The 19692-nt window shown below is 36.5% G+C and overlaps 1 protein-coding gene across 1 annotated transcript in view; it reads left to right on the top strand.

Moving 5' to 3' along the window:
- HACL1 (2-hydroxyacyl-CoA lyase 1) overlaps positions 1-19692 on the top strand; it is a 21713-nt gene extending 2021 nt beyond the window's left edge. Inside the window, exons 3-17 of the mRNA XM_074538040.1 lie at positions 3522-3562; positions 4099-4179; positions 6825-6897; positions 7387-7464; positions 8434-8528; positions 8918-9030; positions 10634-10769; positions 11908-12013; positions 13365-13448; positions 13735-13836; positions 14753-14907; positions 16042-16200; positions 16491-16598; positions 17196-17382; positions 17800-19692. Coding sequence (XP_074394141.1) covers positions 3522-3562; positions 4099-4179; positions 6825-6897; positions 7387-7464; positions 8434-8528; positions 8918-9030; positions 10634-10769; positions 11908-12013; positions 13365-13448; positions 13735-13836; positions 14753-14907; positions 16042-16200; positions 16491-16598; positions 17196-17382; positions 17800-17832 — 1551 coding nt within the window. The 3' untranslated portion in view covers positions 17833-19692. The remainder of the gene's footprint in view (positions 1-3521; positions 3563-4098; positions 4180-6824; positions 6898-7386; positions 7465-8433; positions 8529-8917; positions 9031-10633; positions 10770-11907; positions 12014-13364; positions 13449-13734; positions 13837-14752; positions 14908-16041; positions 16201-16490; positions 16599-17195; positions 17383-17799) is intronic.

The following is a 19692-nucleotide window of genomic DNA, read 5'->3' as shown; positions in this document are numbered from 1 at the left end:
TATGGTCTCTGAATTTTCCTTTAAAGAATCAATACAGTAGGAGCCACTGTTATTTTGGAATAATGGAGAACATTGGTGCATTGGGTTGAGTGTTTCTTTGTGCCCTTCTTTTCCCACTTCCATTTTAAAGTGGCCTCTTCTTTTCTGTTAAGGAAATTGCATCTTCTTTCATTTAAAAATGCTATTCTCCAATAAGGGAGCAAGGATAGGAGAGAGGAAAAAAAAATTTAAAGACAGCATATGATGGAAAACAAAAAAAAATTATTAAAAGTTATCTCCTTCAAGTGATGTACTGTCAAATATTATCTGCCAGGTTTTGAGATGCTCATCCATTTGAGGGCTTTTTGTTTTTATGTAGCTTTCTACAAACTTCCCAATATTATCATTCTTACTCTAACTGGTAGTATTTTAGTTCTTTTCAGGACTTTATTGCCTGCTCCTTTTTTTCCCCTGTCTATATCGTGTTCTTAAGTGCCCAAAGAGGAAGGTTTTCCTGTTGTTGATAAACTTGTTCTGACAATTTAAATAATTCTAGGGTTTTTTTCCTTAACTGTGTTTTAAAAGCTCACCGAACAGCAAACCATAGAAAGTAATAATGCTTCCAAGTGCTCAAAATCAACCATGAACATACACTTAGACTCTCTTATTTATATATATTCAGCTTTATTGTGTAGGTGTCAGAAATGAAAGAGCCAAGCTCCTCAGCATTTTGGTGCTGTGCTGCTAATTCTGCATTTGTTTGGTTTCCCACAGTAGTAACTCTTTAAATCTCAGTAATTTCTTGGGTAATCTGAGGTTGAAGATAACCTTGGGATTATTTGTTGTTTTGAAGGGTTGCTGCACAAGATGGGGAGCTGGCTGCTGAACTGGTGGCTGAGGCACCAGCAGCTTCCCATCCATAGCTGGCCTACAGCAGTTGCCAGTTTTCCTTAACTTACTTAGTTCATAATCTTTAGGATTGTCCCAGTCCTCAACACAGTCTTGTTACTGTGCTTCTTCTAAATCAGGTGGTTGTGAGCTGTATGTTTTTCTGTCTGATCCCTTCATTGTTCCATTGGAATGTGAGAATATAGAGCAATGCATGTCTCTGTGGAAAATCTGTAACATATGAGCGAGGCAAACATAGACAAACATATTTAAAAGGTGTATTTGAATCTTTGAACAACTGGGAATTCAGCACAATCTTTATGTTCCTCTAGGCCATTTAGCAAATATTCTAGTTTTAGCTGTGGTTACTACCATGATTAAAATTAATTTCCTCAGGTATCTATAATTACCAGAGAAGATTGCTTTGCACTGCCAAACAAGATGCTGTTCTATTTATTAGTCTTTACAAGATGATTTATGATTTAATTATGAGCTGCTTTTGTTGTAGAATAAAAACAGCACAAAAAGACTGTTTTAAGGTTAAAATGTCAGGATTTCTCTTCTTTGGGGAGTTGAAAAGGATGAATGGAGATACATCTTGTAGTGAGTTTTGGTTTGTTCTTTATCCCCAGTGAATAATAGAGTAATTTCTTGGCAAAGGGTGAAAGGTTATGTATAGTATATTTAAGATATACTCAATATATACATGTCATAGTTTTAAATGTCTCAGTTGTGTGGTCTGGCTGTGGAGGATGTGTACACAGCTGCCTCCTTTATTGGTGAAGGCAGCTGTAAATGATATATGGAAAATGAAGGGATTTTTTTTTCCAGGTGTTGAGTTTCTACCTCATTTCTAGGCCAGATGTAGCAAAAGAATTTCCCTGTAAAAGTGATAACATTTTAATTAGCAGTGTTCATAGGAAATAGGGCCAATAAACAAGTTCAAACACTCAATCAAATCTCATGGTGAGATAACTATCAAGCAGCGTACCTGTTGGTTGGCATCCTTATGTTCTTATTCTGCCCAGGATGGTGGTGGAGTCACCATCCCTGGAGGTGTTCAAAAACGACTGCAGGTGGCACTGAGGGCCATGCTCTGGTTCACAAGGTGGTGATAGGTCACAGGTTGGACTCAGTGATCTTGGAGGTCTTTTCCAACGTTAATAATTGTGTGAAGAACTCATAAAACTGCAGAATAGGAACACCTGATGAAAGCATGGAGCTAAAAGTAGCAGTGCCAATACCCACAAGCCATTCTCCTGTGGCCTGTAACATGGTGTAAGTTTGCCAGAAGCAGTTCACCTGCATCCACCTGCCCTTTGAACAGTGAAAACTGTGTTGCAACTTCACAGGGGCGTGTGTTTTTTGTATCTCTCCTTGGGTAATTAGAGATTGTTGCAGTTGTTTACGAGACTGATAACCCAGCTCAGTTCTAAACTTCAAAACCCCCTTTACTATATGTTTATTTGTTAACAAAACACATTATTTGTGTTAATTCTTACTCTTTAATAATAATTATCACTACGTATTCAAAGCAATCTCCTGATATTTGTATCCTTAGTTGTGAGCATGTAATATGCTGGTGTTGGTGCAGCTGTGAAGGGAATTGGGCTCAAAGAACCCTTTAATATTGGCAGCTGGAACCAAAGTGGGCATCTTATCACCAGAGTACTCAATTATAACTAAAATCAAATCTCCAGTCTATTTAAAAATGAAAGAGGCAGGTTCTAAGGCCAGAAGCTTACTTTAAAAAATTACAAAATATTGCAAAAGGAGGGGGTTTTTTTTCCATTAAGTGTTAGAACTCACTGATTTCAAGACAGGAGTATGAAAATATGAGAGACTGGGCAATGTCACATGTGAATTCTTGAGTTGCAATGTCACATGTGAATTCTTGAGTTCTGTTGTCACCTGTAAACTTCTTGATCACAGGCTGTCATTTTACCAGGTGAAATTTGTATGCAAATGCTTAATATCACTACAGGAATAGCTTAAAAACATACTCTGCAATAACACTGCTGATAAGCTGTGCCAACACATGTTGTATATGTTGCTTTTGTAATTGTTATTCAAAACATAATTTTTCTTTAAATGTGTGATACCAAGCAGAGTGAGAAGTATTTCAGCAGCTCAGCTTATAAAAGATGATCCCAAATCATCTAATTATTGTCTCCAATGTGAGATTTCAACCTTTTGCTTGATTTCTGAAATACAATTCAGAATAGCTGCATTTCTGCTTGTTGTCTTTCTCTTGCAAGTCCCTCTTCCATGTCCATTCTGAAGGCAGTGGAAAGCAGAAGTTTCATGTTTTGTTCTATTTATTTTTTTCCCTTGGTTTTAGTTGTTTTTTTTTCATCTGGTTGATGTTTTCCTTTTTCATTTCCCAAATAATCCTAATGTAATAACTTGTGACAAAAGGAGCCTGAAATGTGGAGAGAAGTGGAGAAGAGTCTTGAGATTTTTCATATTAATCTTCATGGACACTTCTAATAATGAGAAGAGTGAAATGGAGTTTTACATATATTTAAGCTCTTATAGTCAGGGAAGAATCTGTACCTGCTTATTTTCAGTATTTTTGTTGAAAGTTATGTACAAAATATCATTAAGTGTAATAATAACAACAACAGCAACATTAACTCCAATATTTTCAACAGGCTTGTTATGCTGCATCTGCTGTTGGATATTTGACTGGCAGGTATGTAAAGATTGTGCAAAGCTGTTAAGAAATGCCCACTAGTTAAGAATTATAATTTTTTATCTCATCACCTGGAATAGCAAGAGTCTCTGCCTGAATTAAATTTCAGTAAAATTTGTGTTGAATCAGATGCAATTCTTCCAGTGTGAGTTTTCTTAATTGGTAACTGCTGATAAAGTACAGTTGAGAAAACTGCAAACATAAGTTTACATTAGATGGCAGAGCAAATGTGGTAGAAGAAGTCAGAGCTGTGTCAGGATAAGCCTGTGTATATTGCCCATGTCTGTGTGGGTGGCACATAATTGTTCACTTGTTTTTCTAATTGGATTGATACAGCTCCATAGTTTCTGATTTCCATGTCTACCTTTAGTCATTCATACAAATTCCTAGCTATTCATGAGTTTTGCTGACATGAGTAAAGCTTTAATATTCTATATTTCAGCACCTTACTAATTTTTGTTGATTATTTATTTGGTGTTCCCCGTGCTTACTTTGCTTTTCTCTCTTCCTCTTCTTTTTTTGTATTTTCTGTGTAGACCAGGAGTTTGTCTTGTAGTGTCCGGTCCAGGTTTCTTACACACCCTTGGTGGGATGGCAAATGCAACCATTAACTGCTGGTAATTTAACTGCATTTTTCCTTTAAAATTCCAATAATTGTGTGTTGTTACTTGTTTCAGATGTTGAGCTCCACGGTATTTAGTGTTTTAATTTTCTCATTATTTGCATGAAAGGGGAAAAAAGGAGTTCTTCCTTTATCAACCTTAAAATAATTTAGTTACATTTTTGTATTCTCATGGATAAAATTCTTGGTTTTGTCCTACCCCATTGTTTATATATTAGAAAATCTGCCAGTATAACTGGTTGTATGGATGTGTTTGAAAATGAAGTCAATATTAGCCTGTAATGATCTCATGATCATGGAGATCATCTTAAAGGTGTTTCCTAAATTTAAATTCATACTGCCTTTGAATTACTGTATTTCATACGTGAATGAATTGACAACTGCATTGTTAAAATCCCTATTTGCTCCCCACACAGCCATTTAGAGCAGTAATTAAGTATTCAATTAAATGATGTGCAGAGGGATAGCATTTTCTCCTATAAGCCTTCAGTGAGACGTGACAGCTTTGTCTGGTGTGCCCCTGGAAGCTGTTCAGAAAGCTGTACTGAGGAATTTTGGGAAGAAGCTGTAGCAATAGCAAGCAGATGTGTTCACAGAACAGAATGTGATCCAGAGCAGTGTGAACACTGGAACACTGAATTAGCAGTGGCTCATGGATGAGGGAAGCTCAGTAATGGGAACACTACAAATCAAATCTGACATTTTGAAAAAAGTCCTCTAGTGTTCAAATCCTTTTTTTTAAAAAATGAGTTATTGACTAAAGTTTTGCTGTCACTATTTGACCTTAGACTAAAAAAGATTATAGGAAAACCTTGCTTTTGAACAGTCAGGAGTTTGATTATAAGAAAGAAGTATACATGTAATTTACTTATGGATTTGCAGGAGACAATTTTGAGCGTAAACTGCATTTTCAAGAGTAAAACCTCTTGATACTTCCTGCTAAAAATTGCCTGCCATGCTGCTGCTTCCTGTCCTGCCTCATTCTGAGCAAGATTTTGTACCTCGTTCTGGCTGTGACAATAGATTCCAAAGACAAGTGTGTGCTAGTTGGTAAGATTTGGAGTAAACACAAACATGCTGAAATTGCAGTTAAATTTTTTATCAGTTGATTGAAGTTCTTCTCCTGCAAGTCCATAAGACTTACCATTATTAGTTTAATTACAGTCAAATGTTCTGTCTGCTTCACTGTTTTATAAGCACTGCTCTTCAAAATGTCTGCAATATTGTGACAGTAGTACAATGATTTCCTTGAGGGAAAAACTTACTTCTAGTTAGAATTGTTTAAAACTTCAAGGGCAAAACTAAATCTTTTCAAGATACAGCTGTTGGAGTTGGCTTTCTAAATAGTAGACCAGTTTTGTAATTGTATTTCATTATTGGGAAGTAGTAGTTAATTTGTTCATTAAAATATTTAAATAAATTTGAAAAAGGCAAGTGAGAGGAACATAGGGGTTTTTGCTGTCAAACAGCCTTGGATAGTAATAATCATTTTGCTGAGGGGATGAAGCAGAATGAAATGTGTAGAGCAGTCACCAAGTGAGTTTTTCCATAAAGATTTTTCGTGGAGGTAAAATGCAGCCTGAAGTTCTCATTTCACTGCTCCAGGGGATTAGAACTGAGATTTTTTGATGTATGGCAGAGACATGGCCTGGTTATGAAGCTTGGATCTATATACACATATCCCCAAGTCTTATGGGTGATTAAATTTAGGATTATGCATGGAAGTCACTGCTAATGTTTGAGCTTGATACACTGTATAGATAAATGCAGTGTATAAGGCCAGATCTGAAGAGAAATTGTTTAAGAGAAAAAGCCTAGAAAGTTATAGACCCAATATTTCAATATAGTGTAGATGAATAAGATCAATAAAACAACTTTCCTCTGTTGACTCAGCACTTGGCATTTTAAGGAGTTTGACCTACAATTTGAATAAAAGACAGGTTTTCATTCACTGTAGGAAAATGATTTATTATACTTTGTGGAAATTACAGTAAAAATGTGCTCCTGTGGAATGTATAACCCTCACGGTAACACAATATTGCCTTCCTCGCCTAGCTGTGAACTGATTTAAGTTCAGGACTGCTTTGCAGGCATGTTAATTTTTTGTCTGGTTTTTTCAGTTTTGGAGTTTTTTTACTAAAAACAAAATGCAGGGAGTTAGCTCTCAGCCTAACTTAGCTGTGTTCCAAGTTGTATAGGAAGAAAGCATAATATTTTTGAAAAATGGTATTCTAGCTTGTTTCTTAGTTCTAGTGCTTGTGCATGTTACAGTATCCTTTATAAAGACACATCTTAATACTTTTTGGACCAATTAATACTTTTTAACTTCTTATTAGGTGTTATCATTCCCTCAAACCACTGTGTCACCCATATTTTCAAACTTAAATGAAAATTGCCTGCAATGGGACTTGGTTTTAGAACTTCTATGATCCAAGTCACTTAATACGGCCAAATTGTCCCAAAACTGGTAACCCAAAACTGCTGAGAAGGCTACTGGCTGACACTCTGATATTTAGAATCCATTTTTGTATTCTGTATTTATTCTTGTACAGATCTGGGGATGCTATATGTATATATGTATTCTTACAGGGGTTTTTGTTTGTTTTTTTTAAATTTTTGTTTGTTTTTTAACTTTTCTAGGCCTTTGATTGTTATTGGCGGTTCTTCTGACAGAAATCAGGAAACCATGGGAGCTTTCCAAGAATTCCCACAGGTATACAGACATATAGCTTTCTGCAGGAAGGTTTCAGTTAAATAATTCTTGTCGCTTCATTATTGTTGGAAAAACAATCCCAAACACTAACATTTCCTAGCAGATCTTGTAACGCTGTTGATTTGCTCCACCTACTGGTTTAAAATTGACATTGTGTAAATACAGCAGATTGCCTTCATGTTGGAGTTCATACTCTATTTTAGGTTTTCAGCTAGTATAAATTACCTTTGTTTGTTCTGAGAAGGACAAAACCAAAATGTCCAAGAAAATAAACCAGTTTATGGGGGAAGAAAAGAAAAAAGGCAAAAAAACTTAAGCATATGGAGGACTGAGTATGGTCTTGACAGTTTTCACCAGCTGCTACTGCATTTTTCTATAGGGAAGTTTCCACCTCATTGGTTTTCATCTGTCATTTCTTTAATATTATTCAAGTGGAAATTAGAAAATTACTTTGATAAATCAATATAATGGTTATTTGCCTTTATTCAGGTTGAGGCTGGCAGGCTGTACAGCAAGCTGTCTGTCCGTCCAAGCAGCCTGGAAGTTATTCCTGCTGTTATTGAAAAGGTATGAAAAAATACAAAATAAATGACAGAACGTCAGGTAACTGTCTCCTGTTTAGGTTTTGAGGGTTTATTTTTGTACAGTTGTTATTCTGAGTAAATTGCTGTGGCAGAAAGGAAGTGGTGGTTGATTGAGTAAATTAACAACTGGGGAGGTTCTGCTTATGGACAATGCTATGGAATAGGCTAGAAATAGATCCTAGTCCAGTCAGATGCTTACTGATCCCTGCAGTGATTTTTGTTAGCTTCAGATAAAGTTGGAAAATTTTTATGAAATAAATAGGGAGAGATGCAATAACTAGAAATAAAATGCTTCAGCTGTTTTACCGTTGTCATGTGAAGGGGATTTGGAGGGGGACAGTGGAGATGGTTGTATTTGGGGTTTGAGTTTGTTTGCTGTTCTGTTGGATTTTTTTGAGAGTGAAAAAACACATCCTTATCTCAGTGCTTCAGAGAGGATTAGAGAAGTCTCTTGGTACTTGTAGCAGCCCTTCAGCCATGTCAGCCTAAATTCTGCATACAGTCATACTGTTTCCAGAAGTGCAGATTCAGCAGAGCATCTAGCTGCAATAGAAGAGCTGGGATCAAAAGTAATAGAAAATGGAGGCATTGGTTATCTTGGTTTTACTTTGTTTGTGCTACTTTAAGTAGAATTCAGCATGCATATTTAATTTTGTATCTCCAAACATAACAGCTGATAAAGCCATTGTCTCATTGCAAATGAAACAAAGAATTTAGAGTCTAATACTGTGCATCTGCTGAAAGGCTCCAGTTGGTATATAAGAGAAACTGTAAATAGCTGTCAAAACTTTATTTTGTGGTATAAATCCACAGAAGCTTCCACTGTGAGGAATCAGCAAAATGAAACTGTACACCTTGTCTGCCTACAGCAGAGTTTTCTTGCTTTTTTGAATATAGATATTTTTAAAATCCTGTCAAACAGTGATTAAAGCTGTGATTGTATGTTTTCTAGGCTGTAAGAACCAGTATGTATGGTCGTCCAGGTTCCTGCTATATTGACATTCCTGGGGATTTTGTGAATCTTCAGGTGAATAAGAGCTCTGTCAAGTGCGTAAATATTACGTTCATTATTTTTAAAATTACTGAACAAAAGAAAATTCATTTATAGGCCAATTTCTTTCCTAAAACAAGAAAATCAAGCCTCTAAATGTGACATTGCATCATAACATGGTACAGATTTCAGTTTGTACTGAAATGTGCAAAATGAGTTAATATGGTAATATAATGATGTCACTCTGTAAATCTCTGAAACAAAACTACCTACAAGATCAAAGAGACAAGGAGGGAAAACTTCAAAGCCTGTTTTGAAAAATATATTTGCTGTTCTGATAAATGCTGTAACATGGTGTGTAGCAACAGCACTTTTATGCTAAACAATATCAGCATTTCTTGTTTTGAATCTTTCAAAGAGCCTCTTTTGTTTTGCTTGGCTGCAGGTACACGGAATGCTGCCTGCCACCTCCCGTCAGCTTGGCTGAGCACTCTGCTGTATCCAAAGCAGCCTCTGTCATTGCTCTTGCCCAGCAGCCTCTGCTCATCATTGGCAAAGGTAGAATGCTTTGGTGGAGCTTTGAACTGTGCATGTTCAGGACAAGAACTGTGATTGCTTTTCCCCAGAAGTGTTACCCATATTCTTTTTAGTCTAACAAACCAACCAACCAGTAGTAAAAACCCAAAATTCTGTGGAATTTGACGTTAAAATCTGCTGGGGTTTTAGATTTTTTTTTCTGTTCTTTAATAGTTTGTTTTTCATCTAGTTTAAGGAAAATCAACTGGTAGAATACAAGTTTATGTAGAAAAAACCCAGATAAGTGTTGTCTTTAATCCTAGAGCAAATACCAAGGGATCACTTCCAAAATTCCAAGCAATTTAAATTCTATTAAAGAAATATTCTCTGCTCTGGAATATATAGCAAGAATCAGAGTAACCAAAGGTAATTTTTCTGGTTCTTGCTGAAAGTGCCAGCCTACCTGTGTGGGGATGTACAGCAACACAGCACGTGCTGCTGCTGTTGCTACTTTACAGACTTTTCTTTGTATTCTGCCAGTCTAATCAATTCCTGGAGATGGAGGGTAATTATTTTCTGTGCAAGTTCACTTCTTTTATGCCTCCTGGTGGAGTGTTAGCCAGTGCAGTGGTGTTCCGGTTGAAGATACAGGTCAGCTAGGAAGAGAATTAAAATAACCAGCTCATTTAACCCAGGCTGTTTTCCTGCAGATATGGGGAATGATCTCTGTCTGTGTTTAATTGGGGAGTGCAGTGATTGAAATGAGATGGATCTTATGATTGATTAGGTAATGAAATTGAAAACAGAAGGGAGACCAGAAGAGATTATGGGTTGTTTTTTTTTCTCTCTGGCTGGATACACAGGAAGAAAAGGGTGTTCTTTGAAAGTGGAAGGTGGAAAACTCAAAAAAAAGTGTTTTGTCTATGTCAGCAATTGAGAATTTACTCAACAAATGTGCCTGGACTTCGTGCTATATATTGTTAGCAGAATTTTTTTTGAAAGATTTGCAAAAGTATATTTTTCAGGATTTAAGACTCATAGATTCAAGCCATGCACAAGGACCAGTTAGTTAATCCAGGTTACCTGAGCAAGCTTAATTCAGCAGCCATGAACTGCTGCAGCATCACAGGAAATGTGTGCACAAACACATACCTTTGCAAGGACTTGTTTGTGTTTCTTTCTTTTCACTAAAGGCTTATAGTAGAGTCTGTGGGCAGGTTGTTATGGAGCAGGGGGTAAGCAAGAAATGACATGACATGACATGACATAAAGGTCATCTCATGTTGCTGCTGCAGAAGTCTCAGTCCCATAATTCAAATTTCACTCACTAAAAAATTGTGATTTTAAATAAACAAGATCTCCTATTTTTCCCTGCCCTGCTTCATAAAAATTGATGGAAGAGTTCAGCCCAAGTCTTACAAAATAAACAAGCAAACAAAATTTTTGCCAAAAGTATGTGACATTTTAACTGCAGATATCTGTGGTTTGGCATGTTTAGTTTTGAGTTCTTCAGGATGAAAAGTAACAGGCAGATTTCATAATGGAAAACAGTACTCTCTCTGCCATAATGTAATCAACATAATTGTAGTTCAAGCGAATACAGTTGGTTTCTGTAGTATTAAGCAGTCTCTTTCATTTCATTCAGGTGCTGCTTATTCACATGCTGAAAACAACATCAGAAAGTTGGTGGACCTTTGTGGACTGCCTTTTTTGCCTACCCCAATGGCAAAAGGAGTAGTTCCTGATAACCATCCAAATTGTGTAGCTGCAGCAAGATCAACGTAAATATAAAGCAAGGCTTCTAATCCTAACAGACAAGAAACATCTAGGAATTTTGGTGGGCTACAGATGCCAGGGAAGAGAAAATACATACCACAAAAATTTTTTCAACTATATTTTGCACCTCACTGTAGGGCACTGGAGATTCTGCTGGAAAAGGGACAACACATTTAAGTGGATCACTTTAGAATGCTGACCAGGGAAATACTTTGAGATATAATATATTCTGTAGCTATGAAACCTATGGCAAGTAGATGTGTACATGTTGCTAGTGTGTATTTTGTAACATAAAACATAGCTGGTAAACAGTTTATGTTAAATGTTTAAGTTTGTGCACTAGATAAACTCCTTCTTTTTACTTTAACACCATAAACAGAAGCTTGTTGCAGCTGAAGTTTTGCCAGCTGTTGTTCCTGTGTGTTGTTTGCAATACCCTATCACTAAATTGCACTTTATTTATAAAGAAAAGTAAGATATTTCAAACTACTCTGAACGAGTATGTTAAAAGTGATTTTTAACAGGGTTTTTTTTTTTTTGCTTTTGACAAAATTAATGTGACTGGACTCTGAGAACCCCACTATGTATGAATATGCACAGAGTCAGTTTGCAGGTGGAACATTTATATACTCTGAAAGTAAAATGCTGTCCGTTGCTGAGCATATTAGCTTTATCACTGTTAAGCATGCTGATAGGCAGAATAGAAAATAAAAGAATATACCAAATATTGTCTGCCTATCTGAAAGGTAAATTAATGGGAGACTAAACTGAGAGGCCCATACCAGTCTTAATTTTGGCATCCACTGTTGTCAGTGTCACAATAGTGAGTCTTTTGCTTTAACCTGAGCATCATTCTAGCATCTTGTTAGTCTCACAATGTATATGATTCCTCTCCTATATGCAGTGTAATAGGAAAACAGTAATTAACTTTCTTCTTAAGTTCCTTAACTTTAGAATGGCTTGGTGATTGGCTGTATAAAAGGATACAGGGCTTTGGGGCTAAGCAAGCAGCTTAGAGGAATGAAGAATTCTATGTGTATTCTGAGGTTTGCTGTGGTGGTGAGGGTTGCTTCTAATTTTGCAAAGACTGTTAAATGTAATAGTGATTCCTTCTTACCTGCTTCTGTCATTTCCCTTTGTTAGAGCATTACTGCATGCTGATGTAATCATCTTGCTTGGTGCAAGATTGAATTGGATTTTGCATTTTGGTCTTCCACCAAGGTATCGACAGGATGTAAAGGTTATTCAGGTAAGCAGGAAAATTTTTATCACTTAATGGAAGTCTTCTGTGTTCTGTCATTGACCAGAACAATTATTGTAAATTATTTTGGTAATGTCTTTCATGTGGCAAATACTGCCATATGGGCAGTGCAGTATGGTGCATATAGTTATGGTAATTCTCCAGAAATACTTATGCTCTCTTTAATTATTGTTTTTTCTTCCCAATTTTTTTTCAAGAATGCTTACAGTGTTGTTCCTAGTATCAAGAGCTTGGTGCTGCTGTAATGAGGAGGGCAGACACATCTATGCCATTGACTAATACAGGGTTAGACTCACAATACTGTTGTGATCTTTGGAGCATTGGAATTTCTATGATTGAAAGAAAACTGTCTTTGAAATTGTGGAATCTTTCTTACTGCTCTCTTGGCTGACTTTTTTTCTGAAAAAGAGCTGCTTTCAAATCCTGTCATATTGTAAGAGCTCAGTCACTCAGAAATGAAGTAAGAGGAAGAAAGGCTGTTAAACTAATTATTGCATTTGATAATCTGCCAGCTTTTTGAAAGAGAAGTCTTCAAATTGTGTCCTTAAAATCTCCTCTCCAAGACTCTGTGATCAAATAGTAGTAGTTGATTCATACTGGCTGTCCTGCTTACACTGACCTGGAACATAGTCTAAAGTTCCAAACTTCAAACTTAATAGCATTAATTTTTAAGCTAAATTTTTTAAAATACATGTTATTTTTGCAAATATTATATTATTCCTCTTCGTAAAAAATTTAAAGAAAATATTTTTTCATCTCACTTAATTTATTTCACTATCACAGATTAGTATTAAAACACTAAGTCCCTTCATTGTCTACGTGACCTGGTCAAAAATAACAGTTTATGTAACCTTAGAGGGCTCATGCATCACTGATAGATTTGCTTCAGTAGTTGCAACTTACTTTTCAGTTTCTTCATGCTCACTAAGTTCTTACTGTCAAGTAGCATACACACAGTTTTCTCAGTGAGAAAATTGCTGCTTTGTATAGGTATATATGCTTTGTATACCTGAATCTGGATTTTTAGCTCACGTGCAATGCTGTAGTAAAGTTCTACAGTGTCTGCAAGAGCTTGAAAGAAGCAAGCAATCAACTTCAAGGATATATATAACTTTTCATTAAAATAGGTATGTACCATAGGGTTTTACTTTGTATAAAGGGTTGTCTCCTGATGTCATGTCAGGGAAAGACAAAGGAAGTTACCTGTGCAGCCAAAACAGGATATGAAGACAATGTTAGACATCTGTGCATGTTAGGGCATGTTCCTCACTTGAACTAAAAAAAAAAAATTCTGGTTAATATCCTTGAGTTAATGGTTGGTTTTGTTTTTGAAATACAGATTGATATTTGTGCAGAAGAGCTGGGGAATAATGTAAGGCCAGCTGCAACTTTATTAGGTGACATAAACGCCGTGACTGAGCAGGTAACATAATGTCCCGTGTCCTCTGGTTTTGACCTCAATTTCCTCTGATTCATGTGGTGTAATTTGCCAGTTAAAAATAAAAGAAAAAACCCCCAACTGTTCAAGGAAAACCATTTTTCAGGCAATATATTTGTGTTGTATATCCAGTCTGTTCTCAAATTTTATGTTAAAGATTCTGATTACTGTGATTGTGCTGGGATGGTTCTTAGTAATGTTATTGATATATCTTTTGTTGTCTTTTAAATATGTTGAAGGACCACTTTACAACATTTCAATATTGTTCCAGCTCTTAGAAGAGTTCAGCAAAAGATCGTGGAAGTACCCTTCTAATTCAGAGTGGTGGCAGAAGCTAAGAGGGAAAATCAAGAACAATGAGGAAAGATCGAAGGTAGTGTGACATTAAAGAAATTAAAAGGTTTCTTGCTGTAACAGGCACTGATAAATTATCCGTATTGTAACTGGTCTTTACCCAGCTTCCTCAATTATTTCTCAGTTAAGTCACCCAGGCTTTGAAAATTTGTACCATTCTGACACAGGCTTACTCTTCTTATGCTTAAGTGTTCTATGATTTTGTATAAATTCAAACTGTGTAGAAATCATTACACTTTGGGATTGGATTCTTAGAGCCATTAGTAGAAGACCACAGGCAGAGCTGCTGTATTATGGGCAATGGCTTTTAAGCAGTGGACTGATATTCCAAGTACTCCAAGTGGAAACTGGCTTAGGTGAAGGCACATTCTTAGTTTTCTTCTAATTGTAATCATTGTTTATAATTGTGCAGTTTAGCAGTGCTGGTCTAGGTTTAATCTATGTTAAAAGCAAGTAGCTGTTGAGGCAAAGAGACCACAGATGCTTGGTATATACCTATATATGTTACTTTGTGTAACTCCTGTTCTGCAACTTCAGATGCATGTTCCCAAGACTGGGATCTAAAATAAAGTCATTTTAACAAATTGCTCTTTTGAATTATCTCCCAGCACACAGATGACAGCTCACTTAGGGTTGTAAATAGTCACGCCTGGTGCAGAAAAATTTCATGAGCCTCTTGGGTTAAACTGAGTTTTAATAGCTTCTGCTAATGATAGGCCATTGAAAGGCTGCTGAGCTTGTTGAGCCTCTGATAAATATGTTGTGTCCCCAGGATAGATACAAAAGGAATGACCTTGATGCAGTGCCTTAAAAACCAAATACTTCAGCCTTACCTGAGGCAGACTGTATTTTATTTCCATCATTATTATTTATGTACCTCTGTTTTGCACCCTAAATTCTATTCATGGGAGTTACTAATATCTTTTCTTTTTAAGGGATTAGCATTGCAGAAATCTCTGCCTATGAATTATTATACAGTCTTCCATCACATCAGAGAACTAATACCCAAGGACTGCATTTTAGTGAGTGAGGGAGCAAACACCATGGACATTGGACGAACTATGCTTCCAAATTTCTATCCCCGGCAAAGGTGGGATATCTTCTCTTCTGACTCAACATGCTACATTTCTGCATAAGTGTTTTCATTTAGCTAAGAAGAATAATGGCCTGGAAAACAGAAGTATAATATGTTGGGAGAGGGATTAAGGAACATTTTCCACTCACATACTGATGTCGTGTCATAGACTGTAACAATTCTCTGCGTGCTCTGCAGCAGAATGGTGATAGCTCCTCTCTTCTTATGGGAAGGGAGTGATGAGCATTGTGTTCAGTTCTCTGACCTTGATGTTTGTTTCTGTGTTCAGAGTCTGTGGTAAATATTGATGAAAAATAAAAAAAATCATTTGGATTCTTATGTTGAAAAGAATTCACATGACGAGTTTTTCTTAGGAACACTTCAGAACAGGGAAAACTTGAAAATTGGATTATATATAGGCCATGCTTTCATGTAAACCTGCATGCCTAAGGTGTGGGTACTCAAAATACTGCTTTGTGAGCAAAACAGCCAACAACATCCATGTATTTCCAGTAGAGCTGGGGAAAGAGCTGCTTATTTAAAAAAAGCACACAGTAATGTTACTGGTTGTCTTTCAGACTGCACTGCACATGTCTGAAAGGAAATTTGAGCAGTTAACCCTAGAATAATCTAGTGCTTTATGTACTTTTGTATCCATTATGTGCTTCTGATGGAAATGATCTAACTAAATTATAGCTTTCAATTTGATTTCAAATGGTTGAACAGAAGACTAAAATTTGAACAGCAGTATTTAATCAATGGCTTTCAGACTAATAGTTATATTTTCAAGGAATTAAATATAGAAATATTTCATGTTGTCTGTCTCTGCAGTAATTGAATGTTTTTGAAATACTGTAACTATGCAAGCTAAAAGCATATGAGAATAGTTCATTATTGTGGCATTAGTGTACAAGAGTTCTTAATTTTAATTTGAGTTTTCCAGTGTGTTTATATCCCTTAAAACATTTGCAGTTTTATCAAATGTTTGGCTGACTATAATAATCTCTACATGTAGTATCTCTTTATACAAATTGTTTATAAAACAGTATTTGCATACTATATGGCAAAGTAATCAAAGTAAGGCGCCATGAATGAATTAAAGAGATTGAGTAGCAATAAAGGGATATTAATTCTGTATTCTCCCTGTAGGCTTGATGCAGGTACCTTTGGAACCATGGGAGTGGGGCTGGGTTTTGCCATAGCAGCTGCCATGGTAGCCAGGGACCGCACACCTGGAAGGCGAGTTGTCTGCATAGAAGGGGACAGTGCTTTTGGATTTTCTGGAATGGAAGTGGAAACTATCTGCAGGTAACTGGGGTTTTTTTGGCTCAAGAGGATGCTCTTCAGGGTCACTTTAACTAGAAGAGCTTAACTGCTGGTAGGTGGGGCATCCATAAAACACATGAAAACAAGCCAGAAAACATACATGCTCATTTTTTATGTTGTTGTGATGTAGTGCTTTACTAGTGATGGTTGAATCATATTTCAGGTGGAAGTGGGGTTTTTTTGTCATTTTACTTGTAAGGGAAATTACACTCTTAGCATCTTACAGAAGGGGGCAAGTATTTCAGAATGCTTCCAAATGTGTCTTTTTACAGATACAACCTGCCAATCCTGATAATCGTAGTGAACAACAATGGGATTTACACTGGTTTGGATGCAAATTCCTGGGAGCAAATGTTAAAGTTTGGTGACCCTGCTACATGGTAAGCATCTTCAATGTCCTATGTAACTATGGAAGAAGTGACCAAAATGGTGATTCTCTTAATTTTTAATACTTTATGATCCAGATTAAAATTACATTTATAAAATCAATTTAGTCCTGGGCTAAGTTCATATAAGTAAGAACCAATTACCAAAAGCAAACAGCCAGCCTAATTCCAGCCTATTGTTTGCACAGCAGAGCAGCAGAGAGATGATTCTCAATTAGTTTTCTCAGGTTCCTGCAGCAGTTCAGCTCACACAGTACAGAGTTCATAGTGGGTAACTTTCAAAATCCTGATACTCTCCAAAATTACCTGAGATCTGATTTTATACAGGACTTCTGCTTCTGAGCTGAGATCTCTGTACTAAGAGAACTAAGCTAAAGCTTAGCTGAGGAATGGTTCCACAAGACAAAAATGAGTACAGTACCCTATGAACACATCTTAGGTGATACAGCAACCATAGTTCTTTCAGCCCAGAAGAATTCATCAGGCCAGCACAATAATCATCTTGCACTTTAAAATTGGTGCTAAAGTAATTAAATTAGTCAGCCTGGCAATTTTCCCATGCCATTAGTCATGTTTTCCATTCTGTTACAGTGTACCTCCTGTTTCTCTCCTGCCAAATGCACACTATGAGAAAATTATGTCTGCCTTTGGAGGCAAAGGATACTTTGTTAAAACACCAGAAGAATTGCAGAATGCTCTGAAAGCAAGCGTGACTGACAAGCAAACACCTTCTCTTATAAATGTAATGATTGATCCACAATCTGAGAGAAAGAAACAGGTGTGTATGTTTTTTCCTTTCTTTTACTGCAGGCTTCATGGTGGTGAGCTTCTGAAAACCTTAGGGAATATAATTTAAACCACAGAGGAGGCAGGATGGTTGCAAGGAAGAAAGATTGTTGTTAGATTTGGGAGATGGAAAAAACAGATTGTTGTTAGAATTGGGAGTTGGAAAGAGCAGGTCCTTTTACACCATGCCATCTGCTTTCCTTGCTACCTGCTTGTTTGGGTTTTTCCCCCTACTGGCTGTATAGTGTCCTTAATGACTGTTTCTAGAATTCAAGGTTATTCCTTTTCATTCTAGACCAAAGGAGATGAACCATTTTTAAGCACTCTTTATATCCTGTGGATTCCCTCTTACTGTTTGTCCATTCTGATGTGTTTTTTATTCTATGTTGGTTTGTTTTTTTGCTTCCAGGAATTTCCCTGGCTGACTCGTTCTAACCTGTAGTAGAAGAGGAAGATGATGGTGGTGCAAGGCATCATGTTAAATAAAACTGAATTGTTTTCTGGAAGTGCAACTGATACAACTGTATTTTGCATAAGCATTGGAACAAGTGGGATTTTAGAACTGCTGTTAGAGGAATCTTTAAATGCTGAAATTAGGTAATTGTAAAATGAGAAAGACGCATATGAATGTATATCCGGCCTTCTAACAGATGGTACAGAACACTGATGATAAAATTATATACTTTTGCTTTTACTCAGAGTAATACCCATTATCTGTGAATTAAAATCTTGAATGTTCTGGATGAACAGAATAAGGTGAGGGGTTTATGCTCTCTGAAACATAGAAGTGTTTGCCAGTCTGCAATTATAGTAGCTTGATTTTTAACCAACCACACCACCATTCTGCTTGTTAAAAACCTTGTCCTCTAAGGACCAAACCAAAGCATCTTGTTGTGAATAATTCTGAAGCCTGTTGCATTGGTCGTAGCTTCCTAATTTTACAGATTGATTTTTCAGCTTCTTCTGAATGTAGAAATAGTGTACTAAAAATGCAGACTTGCTCAAGGGCTAAGCTTCTGTCTACTGAATTTGTTTTTACTAACTGGAACTTATGGTGTTTGTAGGAAAAGCAAACCCTGGATTTTCGTTTGAAGCTTAGCTCTTCACAAACACCAGGCTGAAAACATGGCCATATTTATTAGTGAGATTTCCAGTATTAATAGGCTGTAAATCTTTATAATCAGAAAAATTATAAATAAAACATTACTACCACCATCACTGAAATATCAACAGTGACACCAACAAAAAGACCACAAAGAAAACCCAAAAAACCCAAATGAAAACAAAATTTTAAAAAATCCCTCACCAGAGCAACAACAATAAAAGCTATTAGACTGGAGCATAATGTTAATTTTGGATGGCATCACAAAGCAACCACCAGGGTTTGTGCTGTGGCTGGCTAATTGTACAAGAAAGGTTCTTCCTGTATGGAGACCTGGAGTCCCACCTGCACTGTGATGCAGAGGTGACATTTAAAGCAGATATTTGGCCTGCCTGGCATTCTATCTGCAGTATTTTCATTTGTTGCTGCATCTGACAATCTGACTTAGAGTTCAGACTTTAGAAATTAAGTAACTCTTTGTCTATACTTCTGTCATGGCCTACAACAGTTACTATGCAAAATACTCTAACAGACTATATTTACATCTATTCTTAAATGCAAGGTTCTTTGTTGTTACATGCACAAAAGGGAATATTCTGTCTCTGATTTGGGTTTTGCTTGCTTTGTTTTCTATTATTCCATTGCCAGTAAGTGTTAGTTACCTAGTGGAAAGCACTTGATGACCTAAGGAGAGAGAGCACTGGGCTGGCAGGGGATTGTGGCCTGCAGTCAGGTTTGTTATTGGGTCTGGCACTTTGGTTTGGGTCTGGCCCAAGGCCATGGGTTACTGTTAGGTAGAGGAATGTAGGAATTATATTCCTGGTACAGGAATATAATATCTGAAAGAAATAATATCTGAAATAATCTGAAGTGCAAAAGGATAAAATCCTAGAGTGGATACAGCTCACAAAAAATTGTAAGGTTCCTGAGTTGCTGTGTTCTCTGGGATATTTGCAAGGAAGGTGGAACAGTGTTGAATCTTGACATTAATTTTGTTTCATTATTCTTCTTGTCTCACAAAGTCATTTTGATGTTTCTATGATTAAACACAACTCATTATTATGGTGTAAAATATCTGCAAGAGTTAATGCTGGAACTGACCACAGGGGAGATTATTTGCATTGGATAAGCAAATGTAGAAAATACTATTTTATACTTGAAAATTAATAAAAAGTGATTTTCATGCTGTTTCTTCTTTAA

The sequence above is a fragment of the Zonotrichia albicollis genome, chromosome 1 (genome assembly GCF_047830755.1).
Source record: "Zonotrichia albicollis isolate bZonAlb1 chromosome 1, bZonAlb1.hap1, whole genome shotgun sequence".
NCBI classification, from domain to species: domain Eukaryota; kingdom Metazoa; phylum Chordata; class Aves; order Passeriformes; family Passerellidae; genus Zonotrichia; species Zonotrichia albicollis.
Note: the sequence above shows the minus strand (reverse complement) of the source record. Positions and strands in the feature narration are given on the sequence as shown.